The sequence below is a fragment of the Martes martes genome (genome assembly GCF_963455335.1).
Source record: "Martes martes genome assembly, chromosome: 14".
In the NCBI taxonomy this organism is placed as follows: Eukaryota; Metazoa; Chordata; class Mammalia; order Carnivora; family Mustelidae; genus Martes; species Martes martes.
Window position 1 is genome coordinate 34,301,151 of NC_137902.1, and position 16,928 is coordinate 34,318,078.

The window sequence follows — 16,928 nt, forward strand, 5'->3', positions numbered from 1 at the left end:
CCCTGAAAAAGAAAAGCAAATCTAAAAGCATCATGATTCCGGACTTCTATTACAAAGCTGTAATTACCAAGACAATATGGTGCTGGCACAAAAACACATAGGTCAGTGAACAGAATAGAAAATCCAGAAATGGGCTGTCAACTCTGTGGTCAACTAATTTTCCACAAAACAGGAATGAATATCCAGAGTTGGACGCTTAACCAACTGAGCCATCCAGGTACCCTGGGAGAGTATCAGTGAGCTAGACTTCTGGTTCTCTCTCTATTTTTTTAAAAGATTTTAATTATTTATTTGACAGAGAGAGACACAGCAAGAGAGGGAACACAAGAGGGAGAAGCAGGCTTCCCACCAAGCAGGGAGCCTGATGTGGGGCTTGATCCCAGGACCTTGGGATCATAACCTGAACCTAAGGCAGACACTTAAGGACTGAGCCACCCAGGCACCCCTAGATTTCTGGTTCTGAGTTTGTACTCCAGACTGCCATCTGGTGACAGAATGTCTTATTTGCTCTGTAATTCTGTTCTGGGGGTGGGGGGCAGTGTAGTATAGTGGAATAGTCATTCTGTCTAGCGGTCATAAGATCTGAGGTAAAGCCCTCTTTGGCACAGATTGGTTTTGTTAGCTTGAATGGGTTACTTTGCATGGGACTCTTTACTGGACATCAAACTAAGTAGCTTCAAAATCCCCATTAGTGCTAATAAATTTTGATTTCTGAGCAACATTGTCTTCTACTGGTGTGTGGTTCCTTTTCTTTCCTTATGCTAAAATGTCAATACCTTCTCAACTTTGTGTAGTTTTTTAAAAGATTTTACTTATTTATTTGAGAGGATGAGAGCACCTGTGAGCATGAGCAATGGGGAGGGGAGCATAGGGAGAGGGAGAGAGAATCTTCAAGCAGACTCCCCACTGAGCACAGAGCCTGAGGCAGGCTCGATTCCAGGACTCTGAGAGCATGACCTGAGACAAAATCAAGAGTTGGACCCCTAAGTGCTGAGCCCCCCAGGAGCCCCAGCTTTCTTTGTTTTGATGAGGCTATCTCCTGGTTTTATTTTAAGTGGATTGAATTGGTTGCAGTGGTTCTCATCCATTATTTTTGGATGGTAAATTCAGAACTATAAACTAGTGTCTTCCACCCTTGGCCCTGTTGACATTTGGGGCTGGATAATTCTTTGTTGTGGAGACTGTGCTGTGCACTGCAGCATCTCTGGCCTCTGCTCACTGGTGACCAGTTTCACCCTTCAGTTGTGATAATTCATTTGTGACACATTGCCACATGTCCCACAAAATTGTCACCTGTTGAGAACCACAGCCATAAACAGTGGATTGCCTATAGCAATTATAAAGGGATAATTATTTACCTGTTTTTCTGATAGTCTTATAAAGTACCATGCTATTACCAGCCTGTCCAGTGAATGTTTTGACCTCTAGAGATGACACCATACCACTGGAATTTGCATGAGTGTATAATAAGAACGCTGGTAATAACATGGTGGTTACTGAGGTGGGTCTGTTTGCATATCACCCCTGTGGGACCATAATAATGATGATTATACCATTTGTGAATGCCTCATATGTACCAGACACTGTGCCTTGATGAAGTTTGTTTCATTTTGTTTTATACCTATTTTACAGGAGAAATGCTATGAAAGCTGCTCGAGTCTGATGGAATTTTAGTTATCTCTGTCAAGTTTAACAGACTCATATGAACACTTCACATTACTTTTTTTTTTTAAAGATTATTTGAGAGAGAGGGAGGGAGGGCACAGGGAGAGGGATAGAGAGAGAGGGAGAGAGAGAATCTCAAGCAGACTCTCTGCTGGGTACAGAGTCCAATGTGGGGCTTGATTTCATGACCCTGAGATCATGACCCAAGCCAAAACCAAGAGTCGTACACCCAACTGGGCACTCCACATCACATAACATTTTTTTTTTTTTTTAAGATTTATTTATTCATTTGAGAGAGAGAGATTGAGTGGGGGGAGGGGCAGAGGGAGAGTATCCAAGTAGGCTCCCCTTTGAGCAGGGAGCCTTACTTGGGGCTTGATCTCATGACCTGTGAGATCATGACCTGAGCTGAAACCAAGAGTCCAACATTTAACCCACTGAGCCACCCATCTGCCCAAGAAATTTTAACTTTATATAGTATTCTTTTTGTTTTGTTTTAAAATAAAGAACATGTCTAATTCTCCTGAGTTAGAAGTTGTTTGATTGTAAATGTTGAAAATTGTTGAGGGGAACATTTATTTAAAGTTTGATCATTTTTAAAATTTGGATTATATTCATTGCTTGTCACTCTTGGTTGCTGGGAGTATCAAGTTTTATTTTTAAATCTTAACTGAGATCTTAAATAAGTAATTACTCCAAAGCTAGTTTTCATATCATACTTAGTGACTAAAGACTTGAGTTAAAATATTTAACATTATACTTTATTATTGATTTAGTTAAATTGACTCATGCTGTACTTATACAGGCCTCCTATTTCTTCTGGCCAAGATGACATCAACACAAATAGTTGTCTCAAGACACACCTGAGAAGGGTTAGATAATTATCATATTAATTGGACTATTGTTTCTTAGTGAGCCTTCTTAGCTTAGCACTTGTTTGATCTGGAGAGCTACTTCTCAGTTTCCATGTGGCACCATTTCCAAGATGACTTTTTGTGCATGATGATATTAGCCTTGAGTAATTCGTGTATCTGCTTCCTCCTTTATTTTATTATGTTTGATGTTTTTATTATTTTATTTTTATTTTTGTTTATTTTTTATTTACTTGACAGAGAGAGACACAGCAAGAGAGGGAATACAAACAGGGGGAGTGGGAAAGGGAGACGCAGGCTTCCTGTGGAGCAGGGAGCCCAATGTGGGGCTTGATCCTAGTACCCTGGGATCATGACCTGAGCTGAAGGCAGACGCTTAATGACTGAGCCACCCAGGTGCCCCATGTTTGGTATTTTTAAAAGCTCTATTGTAGGGGTGCCTGGGTGGCACAGTGGGTTAAGCCTCTGCCTTCAGCTCGGGTCGTGATCTCAGGGTCCTGGGATTGAGCCCCGCATCGGGCTCTCTGCTCGGCGGGAGCCTGCTCACCCACCGCCCCCCACCCCACCTGACTCTCTGCCTACATGTGATCTCTCTCTCCCTCTGTCAAATAAATAAATAAAACCTTTTAAAAAAATTTAAAAGCTCTATTTTAAAAAACTGAAAGATTTTTCTTTATTTGACAGATCGCAAGTAGGCAGAGAGGCAGGCAGAGAGAGAAGGGGAAGCAGGCTTCCCGCTGAGCAGAGAACCCGATGCGGGGCTGGATCCCAGGACCCCGGGATCATGACCTGAGCCGAAGGCAGAGGCTTTAACCCACTGAGCCACCCAGGCACCCCGATTTTAAAAAACCTTTAATTGAAATATAAGTGTTCAGGTTGATGAATTTTCACAAACTGAACATACCTGTATAACCTGACATGTGAGCAGTGTCCCAGAAGCTTCCCTCATGCTTACTTCTAATCACTGCTCCCTGACCCCAAGGGAAACCACTATCTTGACAAAAGGCTTAGCTTGATATTACTTGTTCTTGCACTTTATATAAGTGGGAGGATACAGCGTTTGCATAAAGCTTCTTTCACTCAACCTTATGTTAATGAGATTCATCCTTATTGAGCCTTGTTCTAGGCTTTTCATTTTGTATATTTCATGTTGTATATTACTTCATTGTGTGAATATATCACAGCATGTCTTTTCACTATTAATGGACATTTGATCATTTCTAGTTTTGGCTATTGTACATCGTATTGCTGTAACATATAAATGCACTTATTTCAGGTATATATCTCATTTGTGAATTTTTATGTCATATTGTCAGTTTTAGTATAGACTGCCATCTTTTAAAGATTTTATTTATTTGTTGAAGAGAGAGAGCACCCATGTGGGAGGAGGGGTAAAGGGGAAAGGAGGGGGAAATCCAAGTGGACTTGTGCTAAATGTGGAATCTGATGCCAGGCTCGATCTTACGAGCCTGAGATCAGACCTGAGCCAAACCCAAGAGTTGGATGCTTAACTGATGGCACCACTCAGGTGCCCCTAGACTGCCAGTTTTAAGAAAATGGATGTACCAATTTCCATTCTCACCAGCAGTATATGAGAATTTGGGTTACCCTATAAGTTCTGTAGCACTTGGTATTTTCCATCTTTTTCATTTTAGCCATTCTGGTGGATATGTAGTGATAGCTCAGAAAATCTGTGACAAAAATCAGCTGTGGATTTGGGGCATCTTGAGCCTTTAATCTGTCACACTTAACTCATGCACCCACCAAAGCCTTGATTATCTTCCCTGAGTAGAGTTCTTCTTCTTAGGCCAAGTGTGATCTTCAGTCTGCATTCAAAATTAGCAAATGCACCCAGAGAAGAAGGCTGGAGATGGTCGTCAAGCCCACCCCAGAGGACTTGACTATCTCTGGATTTGCGTTCATCCAATCCTCCTTTCTTCTATAACTCTCTAGTATCTTTGAAAATGTGATTTTCTAATTCATCATGGCCTTTTCTGTTTATTGAAGCTGAATGTGGTTGCCATGACCTATTATTAACCATCCAGAAATGGAGGTTGTCAGAGATTCTTGGGGTTTTCTGTGTACATGTTAGGGAGGAAAAATTTTCTTCTATCCTTCAGAGGTTCTTCTAGCTGGTCTAAGAATTGACATGAGACAGAGTAACAGAAAATAAAATTTAATTTTGTATATATAGGAACCATACACAGATGAGAGAGAGGTTCAAAGACAGAAAGGTGAAATTGCCATCCGGAGCTAGGGAGTGGCATGAGGCCTGGGGCCTCAAAGAGGAGGAGGGCAGTTCACAGGGCGGTAAGAACAACAGATGTTTGATAACTAAGTGTTTGGCCCCCATACATATGAGTCACTCAGATAAAATTTATCTCTGGTAATAACTCTACTTCTGGGGAAGACCCCCAATTTAGATTCTTCTAGGTAGTTACAGGAGGGACCATAATTTCTCTAGAGCCTGCAGGGTCTTTTTTTTTTTTTTTTTAAGATTTTATTTATTTATTTGACAGACAGAGATCACAAGTGGGCAGAGAGGCAGGCAGAGACAGAGAGAGGGAGAAGTAGGCTCCCCGCTGAGCAGAGAGCCTGATGTGGGGCTCCACCCCAGGATCTTGGGATCATGACCTGAGCTGAAGGCAGAGGCTTTAACCCACTGAGCCACCCAGGCACCCTGAGCCTGCAGGGTCTTAATTGCCTTCAGCTCAAAATAGTCCACATGCCAAAGTGACACAATTTGGGGACACTTGCCCAGAACCCCTTCATACACAGTCATGTCTCACGTCACCTATGAATAATGTTAGTTGCTTTTCCCCTTTCTTTCTCATGTTTTTGTGTTTTCTTTTTCTTGCATTATTGGACTGGTCAGAATCATCAGCTCATTGTTGAATAGAAGAGAGGATAGTGATATCCAGTTTGTGGGGAAGGGGGTTGTGGGTGTCTGCATTATTTTACCATTGCGTATGATGATTGCTGTAGTTTTTGTGGATATTTTTTCAGATGAAGGAATTTTTTCTATTTCTAGTTTGCAGACTTAAAAAAAATTGTTGAGTTTAGTTACTTTTATTGCATGTATTAAGATGATTGTTATTTTTCTCCTTTTTATTTGTTCATGTGGCTTACTCGATGCTTCTGAAAAATAAATTAACCATAGCCCTACCGTATCTACTGTAGTCATTATTATTGTATTCCCTTTCATGCATGAAACGATTGTATACTCTTCTCTCTCTTTGAACTGGCCATACATTTAATACTGCCATATGTTTTCCTTTTTATTTTTTTATTATCAAAGTATCATGAGATAGTATGGTTCTCCTCCCAGGAGTCTGGCAGATTAGAAGCATTCTTCCAGGCTCCTTCCACTACCTATTTCTATTTTCTATGGGGAGAAAGGAGTAAAAGAACTGGAGCATTTATTTTGACCTATTTTAATTTTTGTTTCCTTGTTTTTGTTATTTGGGATTGTAAAGCAGGGGAATTGGGTCAAGGAAGGGCTGTGGGAGCTGAGGAAGAAAGCCATATATGATTTTCTTAAGTACCACCTTCTGCTCCTCCCCTTCCCACGCTTCCTCTTTCTCTATAGTTCCAGCTCTGCCACGAATCAATTGTGTAAATGCCGTTGGGCAAGTCACTTAATCACTGAGCTTTTGTTTCCTCTTCTGGGGTTGAGGAGAATGACCATCAACAGCTGCTGTGACCTGTCACTTAGGGAGAATGGGAAAATTAAATGAGCAGTTTATAAAGCATAGGACACTTTAAAAATGAGAGTAATTGTTAGTCTTGGTTTTGTACTGTGACATCTTAAATTTTCTAGTAGCCTGAAGGCTACCTATAGGAGAAGGAAGATGGTGTGAAACACCTTCAGTCCCCAAACTACAACTGTAAGAAAACTGTAGTTAAGTAACTGTGTGGCAAGAGGTTAAAATGAAGGTTTTTCTCATTTGCTTCAACCTCCATAAGGCCCCTATAAAGTGTTCCATGTTAAGCTTGTCACTTTTGAAATGAATAGCCAGTGATATGTAGTCACCAAAACTAAAAATTTGCAAAAGCACTTATCTCTAAAATGCTGCTATAGGATTCCTTTATTTATTTTTCAAAATTTTATTTATTTCAGAGAGAGAGAGAGAGAGAGCGCGAGCGAGCATGCACACCACCACAGGGGGAGAGGCAGAGGGAGAGAGAATCTCGAGCAGACAGGGCCCTGAGTGGGGAGCTGCTGCCACAGGGCTCCATCTCACAACTTTGAGATCATGACCTGAGCTGAAATCAAGAGTCAGATGCTTAACCAACTGAGCCACCCAGGTGCCGCTGTTGGAGCCCTTTAACTTGCAACCACCCTTATTCATTTAAAGTTCATTTTTTCATGGTAAACTTCTTTCCATAGGCTGCAAAGTTAGAACAGCTGACATTCTGCTTGGAACAAAGAAAGGCAAACATCTCATCACAGGAAAATAAGATTTAATTGACAAGATTTTAGTTTATACCCACCTTTATGAGCTAGCTGGTGTATAAAGTGAGGTATACTGGTCGGTATAACTGAAGAGCCATGGGTATTTGCTTCCCTGAGAGACGTTGTGATTTCTTAGGTCAAATAACATGAATAGTATTTGAGAATATGTGATCTTATACTGAAGCATCCTAGAGCTCATACCACCACTACCTTGATATTCTCTCTTACCTCTCTCTTCCTCAGGGAAGAACGGACGTTTATTGTGTGGTTCTGATTTCAGGCATTTTTCTCTCTGGGTGCCTCCCCCACATTTAGGAGCGCAGTAGGCAAGCTCAGCTTCTGCCCATGGTTTTAGGAGTGGGTGGATGGATTCCACTGAAGGGAGGTTTTGATTTATAAATTTGCTATTAGCATGGTCATTCACCTGTTCATGTTTATAGGTCATGCATTTAGAAATTAGAAATAGATGAGGTCTACCTTTAAATATGTCTGGGGCTATGGGGGTGGGTAAGGAGCAAACGCAAAGTAAAATTTCTCAATCTCCTGTTACATAGGCTGGGAGATACCTTTTAAGGAGATAGGAGAGGGGCACCTGGGTGGCTCAGTGGGTTAAGCCTCTGCCTTGGGCTCAGGTCATGATCTCAGGGTCCTGGGATGAGCCCTGCATTGGGCTCTCTGCTCGATGGGGAGCCTGCTTTCCCCTTTCTCTCTGTCTGCCTCTCTGCCTACTTGTGATCTCTCTCTCTCTGTCAAATAAATAAATAAAATCTTAAAAAAAAAGGGGGGAAAAAGACTGCAGAAGGTCATTTGAATAAAATATTTGCATAAAAAATTTCCTCTTGGTATGGGAATTTGGAAATGACCTGTGTGGGAATTTGATTTTGCACACCTGCAGTTTAGGTCTTTACTTGTCTAGATAAAAATTAATGATCTTTCAGAGAGTGTTCTGGTTTTAGTTCTATTAACTCCAAGCTCTTGTTTTTCTCCTTTATGCCTCCTTTTTTTTTCTCACCACCAGTCCTTTGCTTAGGTATGTCCTTCCTTTTATTTGGCATGCTTCCACTTACTTCCTCTTTCCCCTCTCTCCCCTCTTAAGAGTTTTGCCCCCATGTCATTATTCCCCCTCCCCCATTTCATTATTCTCATAGTGCCCCGGGAACAACTTTGTCACCACACTTAAAAGATAATGACCTGTTTTCCCTTCACTAGTCCTGGTTCCTTCAGAGCAAGGGCTCTGGGGCACGCATCTTTATAGCTAACATATGTGATGTAGTGTCTGCACCTTAATAGGCCTCTTTAAATGTTCCTTTGGCTCTGGGGGAACTGGGGTGGACACAGGACTGGAAATTAAGAGTTGAGTTCTAATTGTAACCTTTTGCTGTATGATCCTGGACAAGCAATTTAAATTCCCTGACCTTCAGTTTCCATATAAGTAAGATGAGACTAGCCCACTTAGGGATCTTGTTCAAATGCAGATTCTGCCTCAGTGGGACTCTCAGTGGTTTCTGATATTTTGCATTATTAACCAGCTCTCTGGAAGGACCAGTGCTGCCAGTCCCTGTACTGCAAAAGACTAGATAATCTGTAATGACTCTTCCAGCTTTTACCTAATGTGATTTTAGGCGTTGTTTTAAATTCTGAACAGAACTACAAAATACGCTGTAATTACTCGATCTCTCTCCAGTTTATCAGAATGCTGAACACTGACAATGTTGTGCTTTACGAAGTTTCCGATGTATGATAAGGTTGCTAAAATGGAAAGTAGTTTTATTGCTCCTAAGATTTTGACTTAGGTTAAAAATATCAAGTAAGTGTCTGGGAAAGCATTTGAGTTAGCATCAGCCTGTCATCTGAAAGTCAGAATTACTCCTGAAGGCTTTATGCTAATGAGAGAGCTGGGATATGATCTCATGAGTATAAATACAGAGACAGACAAGCTGTTGATGAATTCATCATCAGAGGAGTTCCCGATCATTTCCTTCAGTTCTCCAGAAGGTGAGAATCGAATTGTTGTTGGATGTGCTGATATAGCTAGGCTGCAGGGATCCAGACTATGCCTACTGAATATAGATTGCTGGGGATGGATCTTGTTTGAAGATGTTGCTACTGTGTCTTTTGGCTTTTACTTCCTCAAGAAGTCATGATATTTGATTTGGTAGCATTGCCAGCATAGAAATTTATAGTTGATCTCTTGTACAAATGTCTAAAAGTAGTTGGACTAATTTTTATATTTGACTTAGAGAATAAATCCATCTCCTTGTGCTCAGCCACACCAAGGATATCAATCAGGCATGCCTTCACTATCTCAATGAGTTCTGTACATGCCTGTGATGAACTGTGATGGCACATATTTTTTTTTCCTTTGAAAAAATGGAAATCTTGGGTAAGGGGAATGTAGCCTGTAGTGGAGGGTGGTTATCTTCTGATGAATTTTTCACCTCCCACAGAATAATACCATTCATCCTAGGAAAGTAAGCTGTATTTCATTTCCCCACCACAGCTGGGGGTTGGACAGACTTTTTAGAGCTCCATTATCATTGTCATTACATTTTAGTCATTTGTAGCCCTTGGTTCTCCTAGGCCAGACTAAAAAGCAATGACATATTGAAATGAAAGCATTGACATATTGAAATCAAAAATAGTCTTTGGTTTTTGCTCCCACTTGGTGAAACCCATTACAAGAATCCCCCCCGCCCACCCAGTAGAGCCTTATAGGAAGGAGCATAGGCTCTTCTTTGTGGTACACACTGAGCTTTCCTATTTTCTTTTATTGCTGCCCTTCTTCTTGGGGGTCTTAATGGAGGCTGCCTCATAGTTTATTTAATCTTAACCCAGATTAAAGTCCTTGAAATCAGCTACGTACTGAAGGCATTTGTTGTAGTGGAAACAGATTGTCCTTTGGGAAATGTCTTAGCCAGGATTGTTATCCTTGTGCCCCTCTTTGGGGGCTCAGGTAGATCATTTTCTGTTACCCTGAGATTTTTTTTTTTTAACTGCAAAACACCTTTTCTAAGACTTTGCACTCAAGATAGTTTCATCTGTCTTGAGCATCGAACTTCAGTGGCTTGTGACTAATGAAATAGAAAGGAGTTGTTAATAATACCATATAACTTCCAAATTGCTTTTGAATTTTCTAGTGGTGATCTTATATTCCAAAACTGTTAGCATTATATTTTATGCTTTATTTTTCAAGAAATAGTTTTACTATAAATAGGGCATGACTATTAGCACTATCTGTATAAAGTACTATGTGATTTTAAAAAAACAGTATTATATTTTTAGTATGACTTACACTATTTTAAAATTCTGAAGAGTCTTCCCAAAAGGAGATCTAGACGACAGTCTTTTTTTTTTTTTTTAAGATTTTATTTATCTGAGAGAGAGATAGTGAGACAGAGAGAGAGAGAGATCACGAGCAGGGAGAGGAGCAGAGGGAGAAACAGACTCCCTGCAGAGAAGGGAGCCCTATCCCTGGATCCTGAGATCAAGACCTGAGCCAAAGGCAGACACTTAACTAATGAGCCACCCAGGTGCCTAGATGACAATCTTAATAGGAGCAGACCTATTTGTTTTATCAGTTGTTACTCAGAATAGTTAGACAATTTCAGAGAGGAAGGTATTGTGATAAAAGCAAGCCAGATTTTTTTCCCTCCCTCAATTTCCAGGTATTTTAATGCAAAAAATAAAGGTTTTATTGATGATAATAATAATGCCTATTTATGCCCCATCTGATTTATCTTTAAATCTGAACGTCTGTCAGTCTTTAAGGAGCAGACCTACTTCTTTTGTCTTTCAAGTAAGAAGAAAATATGCTAGCATAGGGTCATTTTTCCTCTCTAGTGTCAGATGTTTTGGGCTTTACCTGATTATTAGCCTATTGATAATAACAGGCTCATTTTTGTCTCTTAGATGATTCCCAACATAGACCGAAAAAGCATCTACTCTTTGTTTCAAAAACATGCATAATCCCAGACTCTGGAACATCCCTTCCCTGCACTAATACCAGACAATACTCCTACAGAATTCTGTGTGTTAACAGCCTCTTCCCATCTTAGTAATTCAGCTTTCCTAGAGAGGACAGGAGAGGACTACTTCACCAGATTATAAAAATTACTTGGGATCCTTCCCACTTTTTGTTTGTATGTCCTTTCTTCTTTCCTTCCTTCCTCCCTTTCTTACCTTTCTTTCCTTTTTTTTTGCTTTCATAGTGTAACCCAGGTCTCTTATTTGTATCAGGACTTAACAGGTTTTCTTTCTCGTAGGGGGTTGAACCCTATGTTATGAGCATGTGCGTATCAGACCTGTGAGTTCTAGCTGTGTCCTGTCTTTGAATATCATCAGGTTGAGCAATGTTTTGGTTGGTCCAATAATAATCTTTACACAATCTCTCATCTTACTTTAGTAAATATTTCTGAAATATGTGGAAAGCAGTTATTGGTAATTAAGAATCTATTCTAGGTCAGCACACTGACCAGCTCATCACCCAACCTATCCTGTCTCAAATCCCCATCCCAGGTGCTCTCCTAGATTAAATAGGGCTCCACAAAACCAATATTGTTAGCATTTCTCTAACAAAAGAATGAGGGGTAAGAGGGAAGAGAGGAATGATTATACTCTGTTGATGAGCTATAAAAAAATTCCTCCAGTTATTTTTTTATCTGATGATTTATTATGTGGGTTTGCTTGATACTATTCTTTATTCATTAAAAAAAATTAAGCCACAATGCAACAATTAAAACTTTTTTTTCTTTTCAGTTTCCAAGAGAAGACTTACAGCAAGATGAATAATCCAGCTATCAAGAGACTAGGAAATCACATTATCAAATCTCCCGAAGACAAGCGAGAATACCGTGGGCTAGAGCTGGCCAATGGTATCAAAGTACTTCTCATCAGTGATCCGACCACGGATAAGTCATCAGCAGCACTTGATGTGCACATAGGTACAGTTTAAAATTGTGAATTAAGCATGGTTCTGTTTTCTTCATCTAATGTTGACATTTATTAGAGCTCTCCGTAAGTGTGCAAATGAAGACCTCCTAGTTACCGGTTTGATGTACCTTACTTCGTGCAGTAGCCCTGTACAGCTATTGGCAATCTACATTCGTCAAAATCAAATAATCTGACATTTATTTACCAAGACATTTTGTCAGGTTCTCAGTTAAGGTGACCTAGTGGTAAGGAAATCAATTCCCATCCTTTACAGTAGCAATGATAATACTTTCACTTTTGTATACTTTTGGTACACTAGGAAATGCCATGTTTTCTAGATTCTCGTGTGCACATTTCCTTTTAATTTAATGTAGCTTTCATCAGGTTGTTTCTCACCTACATGTACATTGGTATGTTTCTTTTTTTCCTCTCTGAAAAGCTTTTATTTAACTCAATAGCATTTTAAAATTGAGGAAATAAGGTAATAACCATCATGTATTGAACAAATAATTATTGCCAAGTACAACATACTGCACTTTGCAGCTCTCATTTGATTTGCATTCGCACAGCTCTCTAGATTAGGTATGTATAGAAAAAGCGACTGAGGCCAGATAAAGTATTGTGCTCACAATTTCGTAGTCAGCAGAGCTGGAAACCCTCAACCTATGCTCTTACCACTACACTGTATTATATCCTGCAATAAAATGCCAGAACTAGAAAGTTCTAGCTCTTATAAAACAGTCAGTTCAACTCTTCCTTTCCCTCCAGTGTGATGTGTGAGGAAACTAATGTCCAGAGAGGCTGAGTAATCTGTCCCAAGTTACCGGCTAATTACTATCAGAAGCTGAGGCTAGAATCTACACAATACCATTTTAGAGGAGACTGTGCCTAACTTTCTCTGGCTATATGGTTGGAGTTGTCATGTTAACGGAAGTTCCAGATCATTTGCAATCCATCTGTATTTTATAACTTTCAACATAAAAAAAGATGTGTTTTTTTCTTCTCTTTCAGGTTCATTGTCAGATCCTCCAAATATTGCTGGCTTAAGTCATTTTTGTGAACATATGCTATTTTTGGGAACAAAGAAATACCCTAAAGAAAATGAATACAGCCAGTTTCTCAGTGAGCATGCAGGAAGTTCAAATGCCTTTACTAGTGGAGAACATACCAATTACTATTTTGATGTTTCACACGAACACCTGGAGGGTGCCTTGGACAGGTAATGCCAAATACCCTATGAATTATCCAGTTATGTGTACTTTATTACATTAATAGTAGTAACAGTTACTGTTTTTACAAAGATGTCTCTACAGCTTTATAGCTTAACAAAAAGTATTTTAACCAGTATTTTCCCCTATGTTTTATAAAAAAGAAGAAAAATAATGGGTGATATTACATATTTACCTTGTGGTAGAGGGAAAATAATGGCATGACTTAGCCCTACATAATATTTTACTGACTTACAGAATTCTCACCAGCTCTTCCCGTTCTAACTGGTATTCCATATGAAGCATGTCATGAAGAATAAACTGTAACAGTGTCATGGATTTCTTTTCAAACGTGCTCCTATTCCAGAATGCTAGAACTTAAACATTCTGTTCTCCTTTAGTTACTCTAGTCTCAGGGATACTTAGTGCATATGGAATTTTTTTTTTTTATTGGAGTGTAGTTGACATTGTAGCAGTTTCAGGTATACAACATAATGATTCAATATTTGTGTACATTACAAAATGATCACCATTGTAGGTCTAGTTACCATCTGTCATCATATAAAGTTACAAAAAATATTTTTTCTTATGATGAGAACTTTTAGGATTTATCCTTCTGCAACGTTCAAGTTTGCAATGCTGTATTATTGACTATAGTTACCATGCTGGACGTTATATCCCCATGACTTTTACAACTGGAAGTTTGTATCTCTTGACTCCTTTTACTCACTTCCTAAATCCCCTTTCTTCTGACAACTGCCAGTCTGTTCTCTGTATTTATGAGTTTTGTTTTTCACATTCTACAAAACATGAGATTGTATTTGTCTTTCTCTGTCTGACCTATTTCACTTAGCGTAATACCCCTAGGTCCATCTGTGTTGTTGCAAATGGTTAAGATTGCATTCTTTTTTTTTTAACAGCTGAGTAGTATTCCATTGTGCATATACACTACATTTTCTTTATCCGTTTGTCCATCCATGGATACTTAGGTTGTTTCCATATCTTGGCTGTTGTAAATAATGCTGCAGTGAACATCAGGATGCTTCTGTCTTTTCAAATTAGTGTTTTTTTCCCTTTGGATATACACCCAGAAGTGGAATTGCTGGATCATATGATTGTTCTATTTTTAATTTTTTAAAGGTTTTTGTCCACAGTGGCAGTGGCAGTTTACATTCCTACCAACATAGGGTTCCTTTTTCTCCACATTCTTGCCAACACTTGTTGTTTCTTGTCTTTTTGCTAATAACCATTCTGGCTGCTGTGAGGTGATATCTCATTGTGTGACACAGAATGTTTCAACCAGCTGTTTGAACCCTGGGGACATTTTCTGAAGGTATTTTCTGGACCAAGCTCCATTAGGCCAGTTTAATTTCTTTTTTTCTTTCTTTCTTTCTTTTTTTTTTTTTTAAGATTTTATTTATTTGACAGAGATCACAAGTAGGCAGAGAGGCAGGCAGAGAGAGGAGGAAGCAGGCCTCCCGCTGAGCAGAGAGTCTGATGCGGGGCTCGATACCAGGACCCTGAGATTATCACCTGAGCTGAAGGCAGAGGCTTTAACCCACTGAGCCACCCAGGTGCCCCTAGGCCAGTTTAATTTCTTGGTCAGTTTTCTACACCGCTAACAATTTCTTTTTTTTTTTTTTTTTTTTTTACAGATTTTATTTATTTATTTGACAGAGAGAGATCACAAGTAGGCAGAGAGGCAGGCAGAGAGAGTGAGAGGGAAGCAGGCTCTCTGCCGAGCAGAGAGCCCCATGCGGGACTCGATCCCAGGACCCTGAGATCATGACCCGAGCCGAAGGCAGCGGCTTAAACCACTGAGCCACCCAGGCGTCCCTACACCGCTAACAATTTCTAATTATTTTTGTCATACTAGTGATTTGATTCATTATCCAAAGTGTAATTTTTTCTTGGTAACTTCTTATAGTTTTCTATATTGCTAAGGAAGTGTAATTCTGCAACTTTTTGATGGGTCTATAATGAATTTTGACTTAGCAGTTTTAGTACTAGCTTTATATGCTTACTTATATTAAAAATAGTCATCATATTTTTTAAAAACTTAGTAGTTTGAATTTATTCTTTAGTGGAAAGAACATAAACAGGGAAGAGACATGGGTTTGGAATATGTGTCTGGGTCATAGTAGCCTGTTTCTTACTCATTCTAGATTATGTTTCAGTCTTTAGGCAGCAGCTTTGAGGTGTAATCATTTTTGTATGTATTCCCAGAAGACTTCCATTAATGAGTTCCCTGGGATCATACACTGAATTTAATTTCCTGCTTTATGAATGCTACAGCAGATGTTCATATAATCTCTGTATGATGGAGGATGTCTGTTACTTGACTCAGAGGATTAAAAAAAAAGCAAAAACACTTGTATCAGAGTTTTTGTTTTTTTTTTTTAGGATTTATTTTAGAGAGAGAACATGTGTGTGGGGGGAGGGTAGGGGCAGAGGGAAAGGAAGAGAGAATCTTAAGCAGACTCTGCACTCAGCACAGAGACAGTCACAGGGCTCCATCTCACCACCCTGAGATCATGACCTGAGCCGAAACCACGAGTCTGACACTCAGTGGACTGTGCTACCTAGGCACCTCATGAGAGGATTTTTTAAAAATATTGATTATGTTGTGTCTTTTTTTTTTTAAATTTTGTTTATTTATTTACAGACAGAGATCACAAGTAGGCAAAGAGGCAGGCAGAAAGAGAGGGGGGGAAGCAGGCTCCCCTGAGAGCTGAGCAGAGAGCCCGATATGGGGCTCAGTCCCAGGATCCTGAGACCATGACCCGAGCCGAAGGCAGAGGCCTTAACCCACTGAGCCACCCAGGAGCCCCATTATGTTGTGTCTTTATCATGACCCTTTTCATGGACCTACCCAGCTATGGTATGTGCTTTTAGGCACTTTAATAGCTTAAATATATTGAGACAAGTAAAAGAGGTTATGTGTCCAGAAATATCTGTTTCCATGTATCTTTGATTATAGATTCCAGATAGATGGAGTTTTCCTTTGGATTGGTATGTGTAAAGTACTTAGCACAGTATCATATTTACTGTGTGCATAAAATAAGTATCAAATAGTGATAACAGTCTCTTTGACAACTGTACTGTGAAGTGCAGTTGCTGAGATATCTATAGATCTGGGAGTCTGTTAGGCCCTATTCAGACAGCCTCTGCTTTGTGGCTTCATCTAATTTCTGGATCTTGTTTCTATAAGATGGGGTCTAAAGTTTAAGATTTACTTTGTGAAATCATGCTTTAAATTGCAACCTGATGTAGGAGAATTAACTTATAACTAAAGTTACTTTATTTTTTAAAAAGGATTTTATTTATTTGATAGAGAGAGTGAGTAGGGGGTGTTGGTGTGGAGGGAGAAGCAGACTCCCTGCCGATCAGGGTCCTGACCAGGACCCTGGGATCATGACCTGAACTGAGCCACCCAGGTCTCCCACTTGTTATTTTAGTTTAAACTTTGGTACTACTACTAAAGGAGAGCCTCGAGAGAAGCATTTGGTTACTTATGTTAGAGTTAAATGCCATGTGATTTGTTGAATCACTGGTTATTAAAATTTTTAAATTCTTTTAGTATTTTATAAAAGCCCATAATTGTGTCTTCGTCAAACTACTGTGTTGTAGGATTTTCATTCCATTATTTTTTCCCCACTAGTTAAAGGTGGTTTGTTTTTCTCCATAAGAAGAAAAGATATTCAAATAGAGCCTTTAAAAAAGTGGGTCACTGGGGCGCCTGGGTGGCTCAGTGGGTTTATGCCTCTGCATTCGGCTCAGGCTTGATACCAGGGTCCT

General features: G+C 39.6%; 1 protein-coding gene across 3 annotated transcripts in view; it reads left to right on the forward strand.

Annotated features, from left to right (window-relative positions):
- Positions 1 to 16,928, forward strand: part of IDE (insulin degrading enzyme) — a 109,169-nt gene that overhangs the window by 19,078 nt on the left and 73,163 nt on the right. For all 3 annotated transcript variants that reach the window (XM_080823312.1, XM_080823311.1, XM_080823313.1), the window contains exons 2-3: positions 11,749 to 11,933; positions 12,934 to 13,141. In XM_080823312.1, coding sequence (XP_080679438.1) covers positions 11,749 to 11,933; positions 12,934 to 13,141 — 393 coding nt within the window. The remainder of the gene's footprint in view (positions 1 to 11,748; positions 11,934 to 12,933; positions 13,142 to 16,928) is intronic.